The following is a 25816-nucleotide window of genomic DNA, read 5'->3' on the forward strand; positions in this document are numbered from 1 at the left end:
GACATATTGGTGATGTCAGGTCACTATAGCGTAGCATGACACTTCTAGAGGGCTCTGCTTACACGTTCATTGTCTCTACATTCCAGCTTGCTAAAGCCCTTTAGCAGTAGCTTGGTATTGGCATCACATGAATAGCAATCAACATTGATTTATAATCAATCTGCATCAAACATAGAGGAGCCAGGTATTATCAACATGATATATACAGTACAGGTACGGTCAAAGCTTATGCTAAAAGGATAACACAAAAATCCCCAGGGTCTTGTTTCCATTGTATCAGTCAGTATCAGTCAGTATCATCAGTCCATTGTATCATCAGTAATGCATACAATACAAAACAATACAAATACACTACAAAACATATTGGAATAAAGCTCAGTAGAATCATAAGGTATATTTACAAACAAAGGAGGAGAGGGGTCGGTGGTCAAAGGATTCTACTATCAAGGTGTTCAAGGAGTTAACTTGAATTTTCTCACTACTGATGGATTATGCAATGATATTATGCAATGATAACCACTGTACTCTGTCTCCACCTCCTAGATGTGAAGAAGGATTGGTCAGACCATGCTCTGTGGTGGGAGAAGAAGAAAACATGGCTGCTGAAAACCCACTGGACCTTGGACAAGTATGGCATCCAAGCCGACGCCAGGCTCCTGTTCACGCCTCAGCACAAGCTCCTGCGCCTGCAGCTGCCCAACATGAAGCACATGAAGGTCAAGGTGAACTTCTCTGACCGAGTCTTCAAGGCCGTCTCTGACATCTGCAAAACCTTCAGTAAGTACAGTAACATGTGGGACTTAAACAATATAGTGTGTTTCAAATATGAAACAAATATGAAACAAGATGAATCAGGTTGTGAATCATGAATCAGGTTGTGCCTGATTCACAGTGGGTGAGGAGCGAATTATGTGAAATACTGTATATGACCATAGACTGGAGAATGGATTTTGTGCTCAAAACCTTCATTTATTTGTCATGCTCATATCAAACAAACCCTGTTGGTGGATGGTGTCACCTCCTCTGATGGGACTTCCAGTAATAGCTCTGATGACAAGCTGTTGGAGCCAGAGCCCAATCAGTCTTACTGCTGTTTAATAAACAGAGATTATCAGTCTGACTCAGCCATACATGTGCACAAGACACAACTGTGCACATGACAAACATGCATGTACACTGCACAACACGCACACAACTGTGCATGTACACTGCACTAGAAGCACAACTGTGCATGTACACTGCACAAGACACACAACTGTGCATGTACACTGCACTAGAAGCACAACTGTGCATGTACACTGCACAAGACACACAACTGTGCATCTACACTACATTAAATTCACACAACCGTGTATGTAAGCATACAATTGTGCACTGTGAAATCCTGAGTGTAGCATGTGCCAATCTTTCTTTCCCTCTGTGACCCCTGCTGTCTGTCTTTCAACCCTCCAGCCCATGTTAATGTTCCCATATTAAGTGTCCGCCTATGGGCTGAGTATCACGTACAGGTCCATTATCAATATTTTCCATCAACTGGTACCCTGCCGCCCTGTCAGAGAGATGTCAAAGGTCACTCAGTGGAGCTCAAAGCCCCCACTGACCCTGGAACACACCCACTTTTCCTTGCTGGCTCCAGACCCTGCCCCTTTGCCCTTGCTCCCCAGTCACTGTCTCAAGTAGAACATCCAGGTGTGAGGACCCCCCCCCCCATCCAGGACACCTGTTTTTTTTCTTTTTCATTTTCCCTTTTTCACAAGGCAGAATATTGCATATAGAATAAAAGGGGTCATGCTTTTATTGGCCTCAGGTACAGAACTGTGCCTTTTTTTTAAACGCAGAAAAGGCCAATTTTGCAGTTCCATGAAATGAAAAGAACAAATGGCAGATTCAGTGGAACATAAATACACAAAAAGATTGTTTTTCAAAAGGGGAGGTACTGCAGGGTAGAAGCGAGTTGTGCAGCTCTTGGTCTGTCCTAGTTAGGAATGTGTCTACCTCTTCTGTAATAAATCTATTTTAGCTCCACAGAAATTCAGGACAAATTGCTTTTGGCTGACTTGGCGCATGCCGGGATGTCGCAACGTGACTTACGGTAGCAATGAAGGCCCATGGTAGTGTAATGCATCACTACTAACTTGCATCACTAATGCCTTACCTCACCTTTACCCCCCCCCAACAGTCACCTACCGGAAGAATAACTTTTATTCTCAGATTTTGAAAGTGGACCTAAAGTGATATTATATTTTTGTCCCAACTGGTCTACACGGGACGTTTTTTTCATTTTCATTATCCCTGGACATTAATGTGTTTCCAACTGACTGCCCAGTTGCCTGGTTTATACTTGTGTTAACTGGGTGTTAAAATAGAAGATTGTCAAGCTCACAACGTGTTGCGCTGCAACAGGTTGTGAGCTTGTAGGTCAGCTCTTTCCGATGTGCGACACCCGCACGCAACTACATATAACTCGGGCATGAGAGCTGCTGAGCATGGAGAGCCAGAACGGACCGGAAGAGGTGACGACCTGTCCAATTGGCCTTCACTCCAGACAGGGAGAGAGAGGAAGGAGTTGAGATATACTACTGGGAAAAGAGGCTGATGGAGAGAGAGAGAGAGGATGGGAGACGGGAGTTTCCTTTCAGCTGTGATAGTAACTTCTCTCCTCTGTTTCCTCAATGATTGATTTCGAGGGGTGGACTCCGCAGTTGGTCTTGCAGAAGCTGTTTCCTGGTGCAAAACAAATTCCAGGTTCACTCCTTCAGTGTGGGAGTTGGCAACCTTATATCATCCTCTTCCTCGCAGTTCCTCTCTCTCACTCCTGTTAATACACAGTATAACACTTCATGAGCTCTGTGTGTGTGTCTATATACTATGAAGTATAAATACACACACACGTATATTCAGTATTAATTAATTATTCACAAATAATTTTTCATCCCTTTTTCTCACACTCTCATGCATTTCCCCGAACCCCTGATAGCGAATCTCCTACACACGAGCAGAGCTTACTGTACAGTCCGTACTGTACCTGCTGCTCTACAGTAAGTTAGATGGATCAAACCAATTATCTCTGCTGTACTTCTCCCATGTCCACTGCAGCTGTGCTTAGTCTCACCCCCTGACACAGACACGGTCCATCTGGGCCAGCTGGGAATGGCCCATGGGTCCACTCCACAGAATATATAGATATACTGTACTGGTACTGGCTAAAATCACTCAGTTACTCTGACTTTGAACTGTGATTTTCATTGGCAACCTTCAGATCATGCGCTGTATTGCCTATTGTTCTTGTCACTTGCACAGATAGAGGAGTGAAGGCATGTATGCTTTTTTGGGCGGTGCAACCGCCCCTATATGTGAGGTTTGGACATCGACACCCATTGCACCCCCCCAACCCTGCGCTGTGATTGGCACCATTGTACCCCCCTAACCCTGCACCGTGATTGGCCACCATGACTCTATTCAGGACTGTGATTGGCTAGAAACACATGACACATGTGCATAGCCCTATAAATATGACTATGCACTTAAAAAAAACACTTTTATGTTTTTTTTAAGTGAATCACTTCCACAAATGACCACTGTGACCACACCGCCCACTTCACACTGGGTGTGATTTTTTTTTTTTTTATCTTTTAACGTTTTTAAAGATTTTTTCTGTTATCATGGTTGAAATAGAATGGTCACATTAAACTACCAGGTTGCATAAAAGGCAAGGCATGTAATGTTGAAAATCGAGGAAAGGGCATTGAAACCGGCATTTTGAAAGATTCATTTGTCTGCCAATGAGTCACATTCGGCCATGACAACCTTGACCTGTCTAAACAAATTGCACACTTCATTCACCAAACACAATTTAATGTGCGTGTAACCTCACAGATACACATCCACACATGAACATACAGCACATACGACGACACGCAGGAAATGCAGTCTTCACCAATGACAAACGCATGACACTGTGGACCTGGGAGCGTGAGGTGGTACAAAGTGCTGCTTAACTTTAACCACGTTCCACTGCAAAATGCAGTAAAAATTAACATAATTTATGGATAATGGCAGTCACACTGCTTCCACTTAACCACAGTGTCCTGTCTGTTATGCACCATCTTCTGCCTGTGTCCTGACCTGCCCTGGTTTCCAGGAGACTGTTGGGGAACAGGAACCATGGCAGTGGTGCCATTTGCCATTAGTTTGCAGAAGACCGTTACCTGGAGGCTAAAGAGGAGAGACTAATAGTTTAAGACAGAAAACAAGGGCAGGGATAATGAGGAAGGATGAAGAGAAGCACAGAAGACTTGTTTAAACACTTTCACCCTGGCATCCCTATTTCGGGTGTCCCTATTTTGGGCATGACATTTGCAGATCTACAAGCTCACGACATGTTGTGAGCTTGTAGATCGGCTAGTTTTGAATAGCCAAAGTATAAAATAGGGCTTAAGTCGTTGTTGAAAGGAAGATAGCTGAGAAGGCTACATAGTAAAATGGGGTAAATGTTGCAAAAATAAACCAAGATCAAGGCCAAAGGGCATTTTTTACTCTCCGAATTATCCACTTAACCCTATATACACAGTACTTCATTGATACACGTCTGGTATGTACTCCCCCCCCCCCCCCCCCCACCCCCCATTTTCCCCTCTACACCAAATCTCTTTGCCGAAAATAGCTGATCATATTTGATGGCATGAACCTCCACGTGTTAGGCTCTCCCGGTGAAACTCCTGGCTGTCAGGTGAAAAGAAGAACTCCACGTCTATTAGAGGAGGCAAGTGGTGGTCTACACCCTCCCCAGACCAACAGTGGGGATTGGCAGCGACAGGGGACTGCAGTAAAAGAAAAAGAAAAATCACTGTAAGCTACAGTAATAGGCGTTGCGTCACAGTGGTCCACTTGATTTATGGACCATTGCCCTGCGGCCTGCTTGACTGGCCCAAGTGTCCTGGCCACTGTTTTCATAACACAGAAGTGTGGTTTTGGCCTCAGCTTCCAACTCCTAAATTAAAGATCATTATTTTTTCTTTTAAATTGGATTTCATCACAATGTTGGAATGGGGAAGAGAGAAACTCGCTAGGCTGAGAAGTAGAATGGTACCGCATTACATTCTTTGCCAAGTCATCATTTTGGTTCTTCATACTGACATCTACCTTCAATACTAATAATAGTGTATTATTTGGGCTAAGTATTTACATTATTGTCATCAATTTCCCCATGAACACAAACCCCATGTTGTAGATGAAGAGTTACTTGTCGGTCCTTTTTATTGTTAATCAATCCACCTCAGAACAAGCCCTTGATTTAGCACTCCAGGATATTGGCCGATCAATTACACTCACAGCCGTACAAGCAGCTTAAAATCAAACTCTGCTGATGAAGTGATCTGATGGAGAGAGCGATAAAACCACCTCTTCTTAACTTTTCTCACCATGTAGGGTCTCTGTCTTTGTACATGGTAAACCACGGTGTTATAAAATTAGAATATGACGGTGTTTGTGATTCCTCTATGGTCGGGTCATACTCACTCCAGTGAATCATGTGTTCCACAAAGTTAGACCAAGCAACCATTGCTGGCACTGAGTCAATCCCCTCTCCCTTGGCTGGAAGCCTGGCCACTGCCACAATTCTGGAAGATAGAAGATAGAAGATGTTCTGCAAGTAGGGAATGGGCTAATTGTGTAGGTGTGATGTGTGTGCTAATGTAAATCATTTCCACTTCAACCTCTGCCCCTCGGCACAGGTTTTAGTGAGTGTGTGAGCTGGGTTATTGCCATATTTTACATGTGATTAATATCTCCACAAACGTACCTACTCTTGATTAGTGTTGACATTCTTTTTTTTTTGTTTATTTATACATACTTGCAGAACAGGGTTTTATCTGGCCTGCATCAGGTTTAACTCTGTAATAATTCATTTTTGAAATGACCTGAGGATTTTACTATGCAGGGGCCCCATGACGTTATTCACCAATATCGACCCATTACCGATTTGGTCTATTTATTCTACCAATAATGCACTCATAAGTTTGGCATTCACATTCAAGTATTGATTGTATGTGACAATGTGTACATTTGGCCTTTGACTAGCACAGAACAATATCTCAGAATACCTCAGAATACGTGTTTATATATATCTTTTTGTTTGAGAGATGGTTATTTGATAATGAATGATACTGGAAAGCTACAATACCATGATTCATTATTGTCAGATCAGATTATCAGAGGGTGTTAATTTACTTACCAATTATGGGCATTGGTATCATACCCAAAAATTCTACATTATTTCATCCCTACCCAAAATCCTGTAATCAGCCAAGCCATGCTTACTAGATGCAGTCGTTGATGTATGCCCTATAGATTCCAGCACACTGTAAAAATGAAAAATTCCAGGTTAAGTTTTACACTCAGGGTTATATATCACTCAGGTCTTCGCTGTGTAGGTGGTGTTGACTTATGAGATCGCAGGAATGAGTCATGAAAGTGACATGGTTGTTTGACATTGTAGTAAAATGCCACATGCCTCTGCAATGCCTTGGCGGAAAACAGACACGTGCACACGCTCACGCACACAGCTCAACACACTTGGCTGTGCCCCATCCTCACACAGCCCAACGTGGGGCTAAAGCTAGGCTGAACGCCTACACTCGCATGGCTGTATAAGGGCACAGCACTTGTGCTACAGCGTAGAGAGAGAGAGAGAGAGAGAGAGAGAGTGAGAAAGAGGGAGGAGGGAGAGCGTGAGCGCCCATCTGGTAGTCCTTAAAACCTCTGGAATGCTTTTGCTTTAGTTACACAAACTAAACAAGGAATTCTCGCCAAGCCAAGAAGTCCTGTCTCTCCTCCTTAGGATTCAGACTCGTCTGCTTTTTCTCGTTCTCTCTCCGTCTTGCTAAATGTCTCTCTTTCTTGCCATTTCTCTCAATCTCACTATCTCTGAGTCTTAAAACACCTTTCCATATCTGTTGGAAATTGACCTCACATGATCAGATTCTAATGGCCTCTTCTCAGTAGATAACAAAAGCGAGTGAAAGGCAGTGAAATAAACTTTCTCAAATATCAGCCACCTCCCTGATTGGTAGAATGGAATTCCAAAAGAGAGTGAATCCAGCTGAAGGCCCAGCTGTGCTTTTCGACTATGCTCATCTGTCTGTTCCGACACATTCTGGCAGCCTCACCCACTGCCTCGCAGCCGCCCCAAACCCCGTCCTAACGCATCATTACTGCTGCTGAGGGATGGCTCCTTGACTCCTCTCGACTTCCTTGCCTCCATGGCTTCCTAGCCTCAGAGGGAGGAGTGAGGGATGAAAAGTGAAGAGAAAATAAAATCCAGACAGTGAGCCTTATCTGCTTTAGTCATTATATGAAACCGGGTGTGTGTATCGGACTGAATATGATGGTGATATTACACAGCTCATAGCAAAGCTTAATTCCATTTACACACACGCACGCACGCGCGCGCAGTGTAGCAGATATTACTGTTTACTTTAGTTGTTGCATCTCACCTAGTCTGTCATACAATGGATTAGGTTATGTTTTGACATGGGCAGTGTTTGTGTTAGTGCCACTAGAGCATTATATAATCATAGCTATCAAACGGTGTGTAGTATCAAACAACGTGAGAGAGAGAAAGAGAAATCATGTTGTGTCTACCCTCTCTCAATTGGGGTGGCAGTGGTTCAGGAGATAGCGGCAATCTGGTACCCGGTTTCTGGTTTGATCCCCGGTGCTTCATGTCTGAACCTCTTAACCCATTCAATCCAGGAACGCATCCGTGTAATTTTAGATTTCTTTGGCTATTCAAAAATAGCAGATATGAGCTCATAGTATGCCACTCTATGAGCTTGTAGATCTGCTGTTTTTGAATAGCCAAAGAAATCTTAAAATGACACAGATGTGTTCCCGGTCTTAATGGGTTAAGTGCTCCTGATGAGCAGGTTGGTCTTGCATTGTTTTCTTCCACTCTGTGTGTGAATGTGTCTGTGCATGTAATGCACATTTATGAAGCATTTTTGATAAAAGTGCTATAGAAATGAAGACCATTTACCATTTGGGGTTTTTACAGCTAGTATTAAATTTGTTGGGGTCCTGAGAAAATGGATTTGCAATGTTCCTCCCTTCGTGTGCACAGCTGTTCATGATTGTTATCCTCTCTCCCTCTCCCTCTCCTCTATCCCTTCACTGTCCTTGCCTTTCCCTCCCTTCTTGACCTCCTTATTCATTGCAGTTAGAGATTCCACTGTGTGTGTGTGTGTGTGTGTGTGTGTGTGTGTGTGTGTGTGTGTGTGTGTGTGTGTGTGTGTGTGTGTGTGTGTGTGTGTGTGTGTGTGTGTGTGTGTGTGTGTGTGTGTGTGTGTGTGTGTGTGTGTGTGTGTGTGTGTGTGTGTGTGTGTGTGTGTGTGTGCGCAGTCCTTGATGCTGTGGTTTATTTGAAGCTAGTAGTTGAAAGAATCCTAAATGATGACTTTGGTGACATAGTGACACATCTGCTCCTCTTGGGGTCTGGGTGGCTTAACACTGTTGCTACGCAAGGTACTGTTTATGTGACAAATCAAAACTTTGACGGACTCTGTCTCTCTCTCCCTCTCTCTGCCTATGTCTTTCTCCACCCGACCGCCCGACCCTCCAGATATTCGCCACCCAGAGGAGCTGTCACTACTGCGTAAGCCTCGTGATCCCAAGAAGAAGAAGAAAAAGCTGGAGGAGGCTGAGGAGCAGGCTCTGGAGATGGAGGGTCCTCTACTAACCCCTGGATCAGGTAATGTCAGAGGCCCCGGAGCTCCTTCTGGTGATTGAGATGGTCGTCACAGCTTGAATCCCTTCCCCTCCTACCACTGGGAATAGGATTTGTCCAAAGTGAAAACTCCATATACAGTAGCACAATATGGTTTGGTTTGGCTTGGCTAACCCAACTCTGTGAAGTCCTCTGTATTGATTTAACCATTTATAACCCATTCAGAGTCAAATTAAAGGGGTGTGAGTGGGTGTAAGTGGTGTGTTTAAAAAAGGTTAAAGCTCTATATTCCGATAGTAATCATTACTATAGTGTGTTTGTAAGAAGGGTCTCAACAGACAGTACATTTTAGGTTGATACATCCAATCAGGAGAGAGAACTCCACAAAGATCTATCAGCTTAAATGTTATAGTGTTTTGTTCATATTTTTGTTTCATCACTTCCAATTGCACTTGTTTATCCTTTATCCTTTATGAGTTCTCTCTCCTGATTGGATAAAATGTGTCTTTCGACAGGAACATTTTCTGTTTACTAAAGAGCTGGAGAAACGGGGAGACCCCTGTTACTGAGCACTATCCTACTATAATTCTAGTAACCTCTGTCTGTAGTGGTGAGTAGGTGAGTACGTGAGTACGTGAGTGAAGTTACCCGGTTCTCCTCAGTGGCTGGAGCAATTGCTTTGATTTTGCACACAGCAATTGACCATTACCATCTGAACGCAACTGTGAAGCCCGTTTTTCAATTTCATCAAATCTCAGCTTCTTATTAGCGTTTATGTGTCAAACAATGTCGCCATGGTTACGGGCCTGCCCAGCTATGGGACGAACTGCCTCCCGGGTTGCCAGATCATGTGCGCATATCCCCCCACGGATGCGCTGCGCCGACTGGGTATGGTCTAGTAGCAATAATTGCTATAATGAGCCATTTAACACTTTTTTAAAACCAAATATCACTTACACTCCCTTTAACACTGAGGATTTTACAGTGAATATTACCACTTTGTGTTATCACATTTCATGTTGTGCTTTGCACTGTATGGATTAATGTTCTACACTTGATTTGAGAGGTGTAATAATGTCCTTTTAACGTCTGCAACAGGTTGACTAGCAGGTTCCTCTGGTTCTTTACAGAGCATCTTTCCTCTGCTCTTTTTTTCTAATTGCCCCTTGTGGTTCGTAACCACTAAAGCTGCAGATTGCTGCACCCTAGTTTTCTACTAGTGACCAAATAAGAATGTGTGAGTTTTGAGGCCGCCGCCGTGGGAGCTGCAGACCTGACTCTCTGCGCTCCTTGGCAGGGTGGACGAAAGAATGGCTGAGATTCCACACATAGTTGGTCACGCTGCCATTTTAAACCCAAACCAGGCTACACACAACTACAGCTATACTCAAACTCCTCCCGGCCTCCGTCCCTGCACCAGTGATGAGACGGTTACAGTCATGGTTCTCAAACCTTTTCATGCCAAGAACCCCCAAAATTATATGTATTTGGCTGCGAAAAATGTTTTGTACCAGGGATTTTTCAAAAAATGTTGAATAGCCAAAGTATAAAATATGGTTAAAGTGGTTAAAATGATTGTGACGCTATATTAACTAATTTTGCTGGGGACCACCTGGTGCCCTCCCCAAGGACCCCTGGGGGTCCCCGGACCCCACTTTGAGAACCACTGGGTTACAGCCATATGAGTTGAGAGCAGCAGAACAGGACAGGCCATATTGCTGTCTCATTAGAGTTAGCATTAGGGGACACTCACCCAGTCGCTCACTCAGTAACTCGCTAACTCTATAAGGCAATGTGAATGGGGCTCATTGTCTGGTTTGGTAGAGAGCGTCTGTCCTGTCCGCCCCTCCCCTGCCCTGCCCTTCTCCGTCCTGTGCACAAGTTCTCTACCCTCTCCCCGCAGACAGGGTATGAGTTTTATCCGATCTCTGTTTAGAGCCGCACAGTGAGAGTGAACAAATGGAACCATTATGGACCCACAATGGTCCATTCTGGACCCTCTCAGAGTTACAAATGGATAAATGAACACTTAGGATTTCACTGTGGACTCTTCCAGTCAATACAAGATTAAAAAGAAAAGACGAACATGTTTACTGTCAATAGAAATGTCAGAGATAATTTACATTCTAAGCTTGTAGATTTGTTTTTGTGCACTCTCAAATGAACAGAAAACTAGATATGTGACAGCACTCTATATAGGACAGCCCTAATGTATCGCTAAAAACAATATTGCACTGAGCCAAGAGCACACAGAGCAGGAAGGAGTTAAAGTCCATGTTTATTTCAGGAGCTAGCACGCGACATTCACACCCTGTGTTTTGTCTCTCCTCCATCTCAAGGGTGGGTTTCATTACTGTCTCTCTGCATGCACTTCCCCTCGGTCTAGATGTGAACTCCTGCCACCCCCAGTGCACCGCTTGAAAAAATACACTGGTTTCTTCTCAGTGGGTGATTGTGGTCACGTTACGGTGGTGAAAAGGAACAGTGCATCAAGAGGAATGTGCAGAATCTGTTTTCCTGTACCGATGTTGTACTCTCCCTATCTCTCTCGTCCTCTCCCTATCTCCTTTTCTCTGACTAAACACACACACACACACACACACACACACACACACACACACACACACACACACACACACACACACACACACACACACACATATACATACATACATGCAGGCACATATCCTACCGCCCCCTCCCTGTGAATCACATGCTACCATAGTAGGCTGTGTATTTCATGGCCAAGTTGCAGAGAGTTATTCCGTCCCCCTGTGGGGAAGGGCCTGGCCTCTTACCCCGGGTCTCCTGATATGAATCACAAGGGCCAGGCTGTACAGAGAGGCAGCGACGCAATCAGCACACTGCCTGATCAACCAGAACCACTAATCTCACCCCTGCAGCCAACTGCTGCTGTTTGTACCTCTCCACTCCACCCTACAGAGGCACACAGAGACCCAGAGGTGGACCATATTGCAGTCCTCCTCGTCATGTTAGTCCACTGCTAAATCTCCCTTTTTCTTCTCCCAACTACTTGTAGATCTTATATTCTTATCTTATTTTTTGTCATATGGAAACGGATGTCTTTTGCACACCTGAATAAGATTCTGACAGGTGTGTAGGTAAAGTAATCTAATCAAAGACGTTCTTTCAGATGTAAGCCCGGAAGAGATGCGCATAAGCGCTTTTCTTAGACTTCTCTTTAAAACATACCGTGCCATCTTTTAGTTCCAAAACCACAACCTCCGTCTTTAGGTGGGTCATTTTAGAAACTCCAGTTCTGTGTGCAACGCTACCTAAATCTTTACAGTATCGTTCGTTTCGAGCTTAAATGCCATGTTACTAATCAGCTGTTCCTATGAACTCAACAAGACTATGTTATCAGACCACTCCGTCCCACTTGGCCTGTCGCTTCTACTGCGTCTTTTATAAATAATTAGCCCTGTCTTGTCAGTATGGAGAATAACATCCCTTGGATATCCAGCAGTGCACATCTGTGCTGTGGTGTATATATATATGCAGGGGTAGGTCACATTGACCAACACCCTGCCCTGCCTGGGTTTGTAATCAGCCACGTTGGGTTTGAATGGGTGCATGGAAATGATGGAGCCACGATTGGGCAAACTGAGTCATCCGAGGCTGGCAGTCGGTGCTGGCCATGGAAACATGGCACTGATCTCCTCGTTCTTCTATTTTCCTGTATTTTGGATTTTCTTCTTCTCTTCTCCCCTCTCTTGTCTTCTCTTCTTTTCCCCTCGTCCTTTGTCCTTCTTCCATTGCTTTTCTTTACTCCTTCCCTGTCTTTCTTTCTCTCTCCTTTCATCTTAGCCTCTGAGATAATATACATCGGACCTGTCAAAGGTAAGCTGTCCTCTTCTGTCCTTTAATGTTTTCTGCACTGCTTCCTCTTCCTCCTTCCTTTGCCTCCCCCCTCCCACTCCTCCTCCAACCCTCACCCCTACAGCTGGAGTGCTCAGGGTCACCTGACAAGCCATAACCTTAGGCACCAGCTGCCGAGTCACCTGACTGCTCCGACAGAGGAAGTCAGCTGATTTTGGTGGTCACATGACCAAAGCGTTGCCTCCCATCAGAATTCAACTCAAAGCTCACAAACGCCCATTATAACTTCCAGAACAAGACTGCTCACTGCTGATGTTTGTTGTTTTTGCTGGACACCTGGCCACTTTGAAGCACACAGGAGCCATACATGTTTCCTAAGGAAATTAACAGCAGGGGCATTGAGCAAAAAACATTGTTTTCTTTTTTTTGATAATTTGCTTTTTTACAGTACCATTCTTATTACAGTGTACTAGTAATACTGGTAAAGACAATTTCACCGATAATGAGTCATATTGTTCTATTGTGAGGAGGACATATAGGACTGTATGAAAATCGGACATTTTCTTTCTGTGTGTTGAGACTGAGAGCTAACTCTCAAAAAGGCACTGGAAAAAATCACCTGCAAAAAAGTCACCTGTAAAACCCATCAAAATACATTTGTTTTCTGGTGGCAATTGTCCTGCACGCAGAACTCATTTGGAAGTGTAAAAAATCTTGTGTCCTTGTTTACTGTAAATCGCTCTGGATTAAGAGCGTCTAAATGCCTAAACTGTAAAAAAAAGATTTTCACATCCTCCTCAATAGAACAATAAGATTCACTTTAAATATTGACGATGTTGCCCTTTAATAGGAGAGAAAGATAGTGGGTATATTGGTCATAAATTGTATCTTGAGAGACACTCCTCAAATGAAAAGGAAACGCACACAAAGAGACACTTTCATTTGTTGAATCCCCCCCCCCCCAGAGTTTACATCAAGGCCTCACAGCCCAGGGTGGTCCAGCTTTTTCCATGTAAACCCTCTACCACTCCCCCGTTGTGAGAGAATTAGGGAGTCGAGGCATGTTAACATTCTCCATGCCTTTCACCCTGTGTTGGACTCGGTCAAACGGATGGGGAGTGAGAGTAAACGTGGGACAGCCTCGTTGCCTGTTGTCTCCATCTATACTTTTTCTCTCTGGATACTTGGGATTCCTCCAGAGACCATAGGGGACATGGGAGTACTCTCCATGACCTGATGAACTCGGCATTAGAGAGAAGCCTTGAAAGAACCCTTAAACAGCCTCCCCAAAAACCTTCCCTCTAGGGATGGGTCGCCATGGCTTGGACCCTGTTCTCATGACCTCAACACACACACACACACACACACACACACACACACACACACACACACACACACACACACACACACACACACACACACACACACACACACACACACACACACACACACACACACACACACACACACACACACACACACACACACACACAGAGAGAGTGAGCTCACTTCCTGTTTTTAGTAAAAATGTGGTTTGGCCACTGTTGCTTCTTCACCCAATACACAGACATACACGGGGAGTGGGGGTATTGGTCAGTGTGTGGCCATTCATCTGGGCCAGAAGTACTCCATAGAGCCAGCCAAGAGGAAGTGTGACAGCTTCCGTTGGATCTTGTATTTATTTATCTATGAGAAGTCCAAATCCAGAGTTCATTTATATTTCCGACAACATGACGCAACAGTCCACTCCAGCACATATCATTTTAGACACTTTAACCACCCTATATACAGTACTTAGTAGACCGGTGTCGCCAAGGGGTACATACTTCCTTTTTTCCCTCTACACCAAATCTCTTCCCTGAAAATAGGCGATCTACAAGCTCACAACGCGTTAGTGAGCTTGTAGATATGTTTTTTGTTTTTCACATTTTCATCGAATATCTAATTTTGGTGAATGTTTGCCTATTATGACACGCCCAGAATAGGGATGCTAAGATTCATGTGGTTGAATGACGTTTTATATTTAATTAATACTTTTGTTCTGTGCCATTGTTTTTGGTCAACATTAAAATCCTTGTGTCCTCGCCTCATCTCCTTCCCTCCCTCCTCCCTGCGGCTGGTTGTGCTGTAATTTGCTGTGTGCAGTGCATTGCACTATTGCAGATTTTTCATTGTGAGCAAGTGGGCGAGATGAGTGTGATCATATTGTGCATCATCTGCATGCCTGACATGCAGCAATCTTGCCATCAGCAGAAGGGACCTAGTTGATGCCACTCATCTGCAAAGTGCTGGCTGGTAGTCACACTGTGTGACGAGGTTGCAACTGTGTGTGCTGTTGTGAAAATGTTCACCCATTGTATTCTTTGCACGCACTAAAGCTGCAACTATCGATTATTACTTTTTCAAATAATCAAGTGTATTTTGGATAGATCAACGAATTAAGGCAAATTATTTGATTTGTTTAAATAGCTGTTCTACAAGCTCACAACGCGTCACAAGCTTGTATATCTGCTACTATAAAAAAACACAATATTCAATTATTTTCTGTTGAACTCCTAGCAGGCACGTGTGTTGGTATTGGTTGAGTTTAAGAATGTGCATTCCTTAGTTTGGATATTTCATGACAAACATCTAGATATAGCAAAGTGTGTGAATATGCTGAATTGACTGCTGTGTGATTAGTGGCAAAAATGGCCATTTCAGTCCACCACATCATGTGACTAACCAATGACCGTGTGTCTTCCAGGGAGCATCTACTCCAGCCCAGGTCTGTACAGTAAGACCATGACACCGACCTATGACTCCAGAGATGGAAGCCCATTGTCACCCACCACTGCCTGGTTTGGGGACAGCCCACTCTCGGAGGGCAACCCCAGCATTCTCGCCGTCAGCCAGCCAATCTCCTCGCCCGACATCTTGGCCAAACTTTACAAGCATCAGTCCCTCCTGGACAAGGCCAAAATCAACCAGGGGTGAGCCAAGCTTCAGTGGAATTCATGAAAACATCTATTTGTGGATTGCAACACAACTGAGCCTTCATACTGTGTTTTGAAATGGTGAATGTTGTGCATTGTGTCTTTGCAGGTGGTTGGACTCGTCCAGGTCTCTGATGGAGCAGGATGTGAAGGAGAACGAGGTGCTTCTGCTGCGGTTTAAATATCACAGCTTCTTTGACCTCAACCCCAAGGTAAGACCCACAGATCCTTACTCAATAGCTGGATAGTTATATGGGTGTATACTAGTCCTGGTGTGGTTCACAGGGATAAAGAACGTACCACATACACACAACATCATGGGTTCAATAGTGTGATCATGGACTCATGATTTGCTCCCACATAGCTACATTACAACCACCCCACCCTCTCTTCCCTCTCCACTGTACACTATGTAACAAAGCATACAATACGCTTAAAATATTTTTAGAGGATACACACTGATGACACAACAAAACACATGATTCTCTGTTGTTGACACAGCAGACCACATGATTCTCTATTGTTTTCATTTTTTCTTTAACCTGAGGAAAGCTAAATAGCTGCATAATGGAAAGCTCACTGAAGTTCCTTGGCAAACCTTACCAGGACAGCTCCAGAAGCTGGCAAATTTGCAGTGTTAGGATGAAGTGCCGGTCTGTCCTTACACAAAGGTGTATTTCATGTGATTAATTTAAAATGCCGTTTGTGTCATGAGTACATCCACACAGAATGCGAATATTACATGGCGATGAACATGTATTTTTTTTAAACACAATTTTCACTGCAGATAATAACAACCTGTTATGAATGAAGCGTTGCCAATTAATAGATGTGAAATATTGGCCACCACAATTTCGGATCATTTATTCGTCACACTCCCGGTGTGTAAGGACCTGGGTGTCAGTGTGTTAGGATTTGCTGCATAAGACAATGCGCCAGAAAGTTTATCCTATCATCAAAAGTATTTGAAAGTCAACATAAAAGACTTTTCTGTTCAGGTACTTGGAACTAAAGACTTGTTGTGATGCTGTGAACCCCACCCATCAGATACTCCCAAGAGGGATAAAACCAGCACAAAGAATTTTATGTGCAAAGTAATAAACCTATACATACAGTAGGTTGTGTGTCCTCCTGTACATACAAGTTGACTTGGGGTGTGTGTGTGTGTGTGTGTGTGTGTGTGTGTGTGTGTGTGTGTGTGTGTGTGTGTGTGTGTGTGTGTGTGTGTGTGTGACTGTTCTCCACTCATCCCTACAGTATGATGCTATCAGGGTGAACCAGTTGTATGAACAGTCCAAATGGGCCATCCTGCTAGAGGAAATCGAGTGCACCGAGGAGGAAATGATGATGTTCGCCGCCTTGCAGGTAAATAGACGTGTGTGTGTGCGCATGAATGGGTTCAGCATTGCATTGTCAGTGTCTGAGCAGTCTGAGGACCTGCAGTTCCCTTCTCATCAGGCAAATTGCCTTTTCAACTACAAGCTAATGAATTGGATGGGCGTTCAGCCCAGAGCTGAGTCTGTTCTGCTGTGGTATGCATACTAAAAGTTGGCTATTGTTACATTGTTGCAGAGAGAGAGCTAATCAGGGTATTATCGCCCATCCTCCCTGTGGGCTGCTACAGTATCACAAGGCTTTTGAACAAAATGTCCCTAATGAATTATTCATTATAGTTAATTTGCAGAACAGTAATTCACTTAGCCCCACTCAATTAAATAGAGTATAGTATAATTGTATTTATCTGAACATATATTCCTTAACTGACTGATCCACTGAATGGCCATATAAGTGTGATTATTTTATTTATATCAGTTTAGCAGCTTCGCCCCCAGCCCCCCGGTCCCCGGTTTCGAGAAAAATAAAATAATACAATAAAATGGTGTCCGTCTCGCGCCAAAAGAAAGCGCACCTTTTTCAATCCGACTGGTTTTCCAATCGTATTGTAGCATATATGTATCCTACGATCCTACTATAATTCTACAAAGCTCTGTAGTGGTGATGAGGCCAACATTTGTTCTGCCCGGTTCTCCTCAGTGGCTGGAGCAATTGATCAGAATTTGCACACAGCCATTGACCATTACCATGTGTACGGAACAGCGAAGCCTGTTTTTCGCTTTGACCAAATCTCAGCTGTTTATTAGCGTTTTTGTGTACAAGAATGTCGCCATGGTTATGGCTGCGAGCTATGGTACGAACTGCCTCCCGGGTTGCCCGATCATGTGCGCATATCCCCCCACGGGTATGGACTAGTATATATAATTTATTGAATTGTTTTTGTTGCAGAGTTCCCAACTCTTCTCTAAAATGAGATCCAGTCTCGAGGCATTTGGGCAATTAAGGAGCTTCTAACTTAACTGTGTACAGCAAACTATAAAAATAAAGATGTCACCTTATGAAATATTTCTATAGACAGATATCAGGCCCACTAATATGACTGCTCTCCAGTAACTTCAGCCATGTTCAAAAGCTTGTTGGAGACATCAAGCACATGACTGTTTTCATATGAACAGTGTAATGTAATGATAGAAGATGCATGGTGAGCACAGAGTTGAGGGAAAAGGGGAAGTGAGTTAGTAGTGAATGAGCCCCTTTTGCCCCCTCAAGTTGCACCCTCAGTCTGGGGGTGCTATTTCCGACCGTCGTAAAGCTTGGGTGCCAAGACCTGAGGACGCCACCCTGTCCTCACCCCTGTGGTAATTATAGAGCATCTTGAGCCATTGGATCGAGACCCTCAGCTCAGACCACCCACCCCTACTAGCCTGAGACCTGCTAGAATTCTTCAACAAGCCCACGTACACTCAGAGGTGTTAGGTGTTTTTCATCAGAGGATGGTTATAATTACACCTACAGTACAGTAGCTGGTTTCCTATTTCCCCCTCATGAGGCGCAAGCTAAAAATGCTAATCCGCTTGGTGTGTTTAGATTAGCAGCTAGTCTGTCGTTACCTGTCTGTTAGCAGTAGCACTGTGCTAGCTCTCTTATTATGTTTCAGTTGGGTAGTATGGGGCCGATGTTTGCGACAGCTAAGGTTTCACCGGCATGGGTCTGAAGGAGTGTGTGCAGGGCTGAGCCTCACTGAGAAAGCTGGCTTTGGAGAATGGATCGTTGGCTCCAAGTAAAGACAAGTGATTGTCTGTGTGTTGTAGCCGGGTGAGTTGACGGCAAGGTATCACCTGTGTCAGCGTGGCTCAGTAATTAATTAAACTGCGTTAATCAGCTATTTAGTCAGTCCTGCCCATAAAAGAAAGCTATAGAGACAGTGAGAATACTTTGTTCATCCACACGCACGCACGCACGCCTGGTGACAGTCAGACAGACAGACAAGGCATGTATAAAATATACGTAGATGTGAGAGGTAGAGACATTATTGTCATGGAGAACCCTTTGTTCCTCATTCTGTAACCTTACTATAGCTTATGTCGCTCTCTCACTCTCTCTCTCGACAGCTGTTCATTCATATATTGGAGGGGGATGGTGTGGGGTTGACATTATAAATACCATTTGTCAACAAGTTGTATTTAGTGTCGGTGACTCACGCTTGGAGGAAACCATGGTGAGATCTCCTGTAATGGGAGGATCATGACCAGTTGACTTGCTATTTCCATTGTTAGAAAGAAAAAAGTACAATTCCTAAAACCCACAGTATCGCCACAGTCTCACATGTGTTCCCAGTAAAGACAAATTTATAGTTGGTTGCAGTTGAAAGATGCGCTGAGAATGCAGTGTCCAGACCCTCCTACTCGTTTCCCCTTCTAAATCATTGCCTAAATCCCCTCCCTCAACCTTCATAGAAAAGCCACTTTCTCACAGATCACAAAACTCAAAACTTCTGGTTTTGTCTGGTTTTACATGGTGCATACTGGCACCATTTGCAAGCATAACTCCTAAATGAGCCTTCAAGTATTTATGAGGTGATTATCACAGAGCAATTCGCTTTATATAAAAAGCTTTAGTGGTTGCCCACCAGAGACATGCATAGCAGGAAGCCCTATAGAAATCAGCAAAACTGTCGAATAAGGCATTTGACAAGCTGCAGAATGTATCTCAATCACTTGTTTAATGACCAGGACTAGTGATTTTATTAATAGTAGCATTCATATAAGGCTAGTTAAGAGAGACCTCCACAACACAAGGATGCACATTAGCAATGTGTAACTTATCCAACCCTGTTGTCTATCAATTGTCCTTAAAAAAGGCAAAAGGGCACTCTCTACTTTGTACTCTTTACTATCTGAAATCTGTTATATGCCTGCATGGCTCAGTGCTATATTCTTAATTATCACATATCCAGCCTTTATTTGCCCTGGATAAGGGAAGTAGCAAAAGGCTCAACAGGGTGATGATATAGTCTGATATGGCTGTAGCTGACCAGTCAACCTAAAGTGCTACCATACGCTAAACTGTCACCATGACCGACCTCACTGTGGAAGGAGCTCTGCATGTCAAACATGGCCGCCACGGTTTCTGCGTTGAAAAAATGCTTCTTTTTTTTTCCGTTTTCCTTCTTTTTTAGTAAATAATGCTAGTTGTGTATCATAAACAAATTACTGCCCAGGCTTTTGGTGTTGCTCGAGGGTTAACCAACTGAGGCGGCGTTGATAATCTATATTTTTATATGTAATGGTGAAGTGTTTCTAAAATTCGGTATAAAAATACTGAGTTGACCTCTTTTTGTCTTTCTCTTCCTCAGTATCACATCAACAAGCTGTCAATCATGTCTTCAGACAACCACATGAACAACAGTGAGAAAGAGGTGGACGAGGTGGATGCAGCCCTTTCAGACTTGGAGATAACCTTGGAAGGAGGGAAGACCTCCAACACGCTGGTATGACCAACATCCATCAATGCTAGATCTTCTCATTCACTACAGTGAAGTCTTTAAGGCCCTGGATTAGATGAAACAAGCTTGTATACATTTTTTTTTCCACTCCCACATAAACATGAGTCCCACACCTCCAACTATGACGTGTAGTGAAATCACAATCACACAGCTATTTTAAACTACAGATTTATGAACCAGAATTAGAGACGTCTTCTTTTAATACAGTTAAGATAGCAGATATAACCAGCACACATACTGACCCAAGGGCAGGGAGCTATAATACGGCTACAGTGAGACATCACACAAACACACAAATCCCAAATTTTGTATGGGTAGCTTAATATAACATTGTTCAGTCTGCCCCTCCTGGAAAAGTTAAGTTTATACAGCATTTCACAGGAAGTTGCATAAGCAGTGTTGTCTTAGGAAACCTAGAGTCAGAACTGAGGTCACTGTTTTAGTTATGTTTGCCCATGTATTTGTTCATAGCAACATTCATTGAGCCGTCCTTATGGCTGTTGTTCTTCTCTTTCTCCTAGGGTGACATCACATCTATTCCTGAACTAGCTGACTATGTCAAAGTGTTCAAGTAAGTCCAGATCCACAGAAAACCACAAATTCACTTTGCCTCTGACTCTGTGACACACTCAAGACCGTCAGGTAGTGCGTGCAAAGACTGCTTTTGTCCAAAGGATGTTGTACCTATCAGGCAAATCAGGAAATATTTTCTGGCTAACTGCAACTGGGAGGAGTGTTGCCTGTTTTGCATCAGGGTAATGAGGGTGGATTGTTTGCCAACAAACATTTGCAAGCTGAGATTTCATTTTGAAGTTTGGCTTGGGAAACTCGTCACAATGGGTCTTTTTAAAGCATATTACATTTTTTAGATCAAAGCCCTTGCTGACAGGCAAGGTAGCCCTTGCGGTTTGAAAGTCTCCTAATGTATATAAACTGCAGGTGGTATTATGTCCTCTATAATGGTCTCTGTTAATGTTCACGCCCAATGCTGGCTCTTCTCCAATTCATCATGCTGACTTGGCACTAAAGCCTATAAAACAATCTCTCCCTTCCTCTCTACGGTGCTTACTTACTGTCTCCCCTTCCCCAACATCTTTCTGCTTGTCTCTCTCTACAATGCTTATTTACTGTCTCCCCTTCCCCAGCATCTTTCAGCTTGTCTCTCTCAACTGTGCTTATTTACTGTCTGCCCCTTCCCCGGCCTCTCTTGGCCATTGATGTAGAAAAGATGGGTTTTTACATTCGAGGTTTGACGTCTCTCCTTGTTGTCGTATATTTTCCAGGCCTAAGAAACTGACTCTGAAAGGCTATAAGCAGTACTGGTGCACGTTCAAGGATATCACAATTTCCTGTTACAAGAGCAAAGAGGAGGCACACGGGACACCTGCTCACCAAATGAATCTTAGAGGTACAAAAACATTCAACACACACACAAACACACACACACACACACACACACACACACACACACACACACACACACACACACACACACACACACACACATGAACACAGGTTACAAGATTGAACACAGGTTACAAGAATGCACCACTTTTTTCCCTCTGACATGAGGATGTGATCCATGGTGGTGTGTGTGAAGAATGAGTGTGACCTTTGACCCCTCCCTCCTCATTGAACTGTGGCTTTCCCTGCATAGGCTGTGAGGTAACACCAGATGTCAACATCTCCGGACAGAAATTCAACATAAAGTTGCTAATCCCAGTGGCCGACGGCATGAACGAGATCTGGCTTCGGTGTGATACAGTGAGTTTCTCACACCCTGGAGTTGACTAGAGGGCGCCCCCTTGTTGACTGTTAATCCTACACATATCCTACATATAAATTAGAAAACCTCTGTTCCGCATGGTTCTCTTCAGTCAGGTTAAGCAATTGATCAGAACTTGCACTCGGGCATTGACCATTAGCACATGCAGACAGTGACAAAGATGTTTTTTCCCCAAAATGGAAGCTGTTTATTTGCGTTTTTGTGTAAGCACAGGAGATTCGGAGTTCAGGCTATGGGATCTGTCATCATGGTTACAGCCGATTAGGCTATTGCATCTCTAGCGGTTGGCTACACTAACAGTAACATACAGACGCTGCAAACTTATAAAGGATTGTGTCTACACGCACTGCGTTTTATGAGCGGGAGGGCGCTTTAGATAGCATCTCCATAGCACATTGACATGTGCACTGTTCAAATCCACATTGTGTTATTAGCACATGTGTGCTAATAACAGCTATAAGATTAACAAGATAATAATAGCTATGTAGCTTAGCTAAAACAGCATAAACATCAACTTCTCAATTTCTCATGGTTGTGGGTGGTAACGATTCCACATCAGGTCGTAAATTACTGAGTTGTCACACACACAAAGGTCTGCAACTCTGCATATAGTTTGGCTGTGCACATCGCCGCGTATGGACTAGTGTATATATATAATATAACATAATAATGTTTTGTTGACGTAACATAACTCATTCCATTCTCTCGCTTCCCACCTCACTCTCCTCAACAGGAGAAGCAGTATGCCCACTGGATGGCCGCGTGTCGCCTAGCCTCCAAAGGGAAGACCATGGCGGATAGCTCTTATAACCTGGAGGTGCAGAACATTCTGTCCTTCCTCAAGATGCAGCACATGAACCCTGACCCCCAGTATATCGCTGAGCCAATCACCACCGACATAAACCCAGAGTGCCTGGTGTCCCCACGTTACCTTAAGAAGTACAAGAACAAACAGGTAAGTCCTGGGAAAGAATCGCTGTCGCAATAAAGAATGTTGCGGATGGTGGATACTAGTCCCAACAGCCACAACCAAGTGACACATAATAATAAACTAGAATAGCAGGAGCGTAATGTAGGAAAGTGGTCTACTGGTTAGCCGGACTGTCCTGTAACAAGAAGGTCACAGGTGTGATTCCCACAAAAAAGAAATGTGTCTATGAACGCCTATGAATTCTATGTGTCAAACATTTATTGACACCCTGGATAAGAGCCACAGCTAACAGACCATCACATGCCAGCCATTTTGCTCTTATATCATACGCAACGGGGTGCCAACAGGGTGGAGTTTCCCACCCCTGAGTGTGACATAAGACCAAAATAACTGCTGTGTGAATGTGGACAATAAATAGTCTGAGATGTAAAACATGTCAACGTACCAGCCTCATTTTGGGTGTGGTGGTGTTTGTTAATGTTAGCCATAGGTAAAACAACATGGAGGACTGCATATTAAATGCACTGATCTCTAGAAAGAGAGAAAAAGTTGACTTTGTAGCATTTGTGTGTTTTTGGGGAGGTTGTTTACATGTTTGATGGGTGGATAATGGGGGTGACATGAAGAAGTGTCTGGTGCTTCCCACATGGGTGCCTCCTGGCATCTGGGTTGTCTTGCATTGGAATGTACCCCCCCCCCCACTCCTCCCCTTTTCTCCATTCCTCATTCCCTCCCTCTCTCTGAGGGGAAACCAGGACAGCAGACAATCCTCCCAACTTGCTTACACAGTGGAGTTTCTTATGTCAGACTCCGACCATGCGCTTAAATGGAGGCCATATCATGTTTCTCATGACTTTTGTCAACTCTGATAAAGCACTAGATAGACAGGGATTCTGCCCATTGGGCTGCTTATACCCATGCATTGTTAGGTCTTCCAAGATCAGTGGTCTCACTGGTCGGGCAGCAGTGGTTCAATCTTCCTGGCTTAGTGTCTAAGTGTCCTTGAGCAAGAAAATAACTGCTACCGGTGAGCAGGTTGGTGCCTTGCATGGTTTTCTCACCGCCTGTGTGTGAATAGGTGAATGTAATGTATATTGTAAAGTGCTTCGGAGAATTGCAATACATTATGGAGTTGTCACTGTTCAACCATCAGTGGCAAACCAACAACAGACGCTTAATAACCAGGAGAAATATTTGAACCTCTAAGCCCTGGCTGTGTGTGTGTGTGTGTGTGTGTGTGTGTGTGTGTGTGTGTGTGTGTGTGTGTGTGTGTGTGTGTGTGTGTGTGTGTGTGTGTGTGTGTGTGTGTGTGTGTGTGTGTGTGTGTGTGTGTGTGTGTGTGTGTGTGTGTCGCACTGGAACAGCTGTGTACACGCCTGCCATAGATGCGATGGTTAAAGGGAAGGAGGGTGGTGATGGTGAGATGGGTCTGCCTCCCCTTAGCTTACTCACTCAGTCTGGTTTTGATTAGGCTGTATAGGAAACATAGAGCTGCTAGGAGGGCTTTGGGAAGTGTGTGTGGATGGGGGGTTTCAGGAGGATGTTGGTAAGTGATGACTCAGTAATTTTCTGGGACTGGGCTGTAAGTATAGCCGAACATGTTCCTGATATCTGCACAGCAGACTTTCACAGAAGATTTTACTGTGTAAGAAGCGGAAGACGGTGTCTCTGAAAAGACAGGGAGTGTCATTAAACACATTAAACAGGAAATGTTTTGGAAGAGATGCATCACAAACAGCCAGAGGGGTGTCTGTCACAATTAGACCGTATTTTTAATGTTGGCATGATGGAACCATTAGTGTTTTCGGAACAGAAATCATTGGCATGTTGACTCATCATTGGAGCCCAACAGCAGGAAAACTCTGAGAAACAAGTGTGTCAGCATTTGTGGTTGAATGTGTACAAGCGAGACTCAAAGCACTCAAATTTGTACTCGTAGTGGACCACAGTCAGAAGCAGTGGTCTCTCTTCTCCTCCAGCCTGTGGGGAGTTGTCTGTCTGGCTTGGCTCCAGTCTTGGTCACAAACCCAGTCCGATAGTGGGTATCCCCAGGCACAACATGAAAGACCCAGCTTTCTGTGTGTGTGTGTGTGTGTGTGTGTGTGTGTGTGTGTGTGTGTGTGTGTGTGTGTGTGTGTGTGTGTGTGTGTGTGTGTGTGTGTGTGTGTGTGTGTGTGTGTGTGTGTGTGTGTGTGTGTGTGTGTGTGTGTATGTGCATTTATATGTGTTCACTCATGCACACACGCACTTGTACACCCAAGTAGTGGGTGTGGGGGCATCAGGAAATGAGCCGTGCCTGGGAATGCTGGGCGGGAAAAGAGGCTGAGAAAAGCTCCTTGCTCTCAGTCAGCTGTGGGAGCCACGCAGGGCGCTGGCCCTCTCCCCTTCTCTCTTTCCCTTTTTTCCTCCTTCAACTGCACTTCCTCTCTCTGACTCTCCCGAGGCAACTTCCGTGCTTCAGTTCCCAGGGGATACACACAGGAATCTTTCAACCGGGAGTAGTTTGGTTTCTAGCCAAAATTATGTATAGCTTTTCAAGGATACAAACTGTGAAGGCACAGTAATAATCTCACAGGGATTGGAGGCTCTGCAGTTCCTGTATGACTCTCTGGTAGCTATTGCCATCTTGTGGATGAAAGGTGAATTACTGCACCTACCCTCGGTTGGGTTTTCTGGGGGGGAGGGTGGGGGGCTCTTGTAGGACAGTGGTTCTCTTCAGTAG

At 44.1% G+C, this 25816-nt stretch overlaps 1 protein-coding gene across 4 annotated transcripts in view; it reads left to right on the plus strand.

The window, feature by feature from the left end:
* The window catches only part of fermt2 (FERM domain containing kindlin 2), a 48260-nt gene that overhangs the window by 17091 nt on the left and 5353 nt on the right, over positions 1-25816 (plus strand). For 2 of the 4 annotated variants that reach the window (XM_084044846.1, XM_084044847.1), the window contains exons 3-13: positions 544-777; positions 8618-8746; positions 12551-12583; positions 15309-15534; positions 15647-15749; positions 16795-16902; positions 20228-20362; positions 20899-20948; positions 21661-21785; positions 22035-22141; positions 22897-23118. In XM_084044846.1, the coding sequence (XP_083900972.1) occupies positions 544-777; positions 8618-8746; positions 12551-12583; positions 15309-15534; positions 15647-15749; positions 16795-16902; positions 20228-20362; positions 20899-20948; positions 21661-21785; positions 22035-22141; positions 22897-23118 (1472 nt within the window). The remainder of the gene's footprint in view (positions 1-543; positions 778-8617; positions 8747-12550; positions 12584-15308; positions 15535-15646; positions 15750-16794; positions 16903-20227; positions 20363-20898; positions 20949-21660; positions 21786-22034; positions 22142-22896; positions 23119-25816) is intronic. The other 2 variants (XM_084044848.1, XM_084044849.1) reach the window with 1 other exon arrangement.

This window comes from Gymnoscopelus microlampas, assembly GCF_963454915.1.
Source record: "Gymnoscopelus microlampas genome assembly, chromosome: 20".
Taxonomy (NCBI): domain Eukaryota; kingdom Metazoa; phylum Chordata; class Actinopteri; order Myctophiformes; family Myctophidae; genus Gymnoscopelus; species Gymnoscopelus microlampas.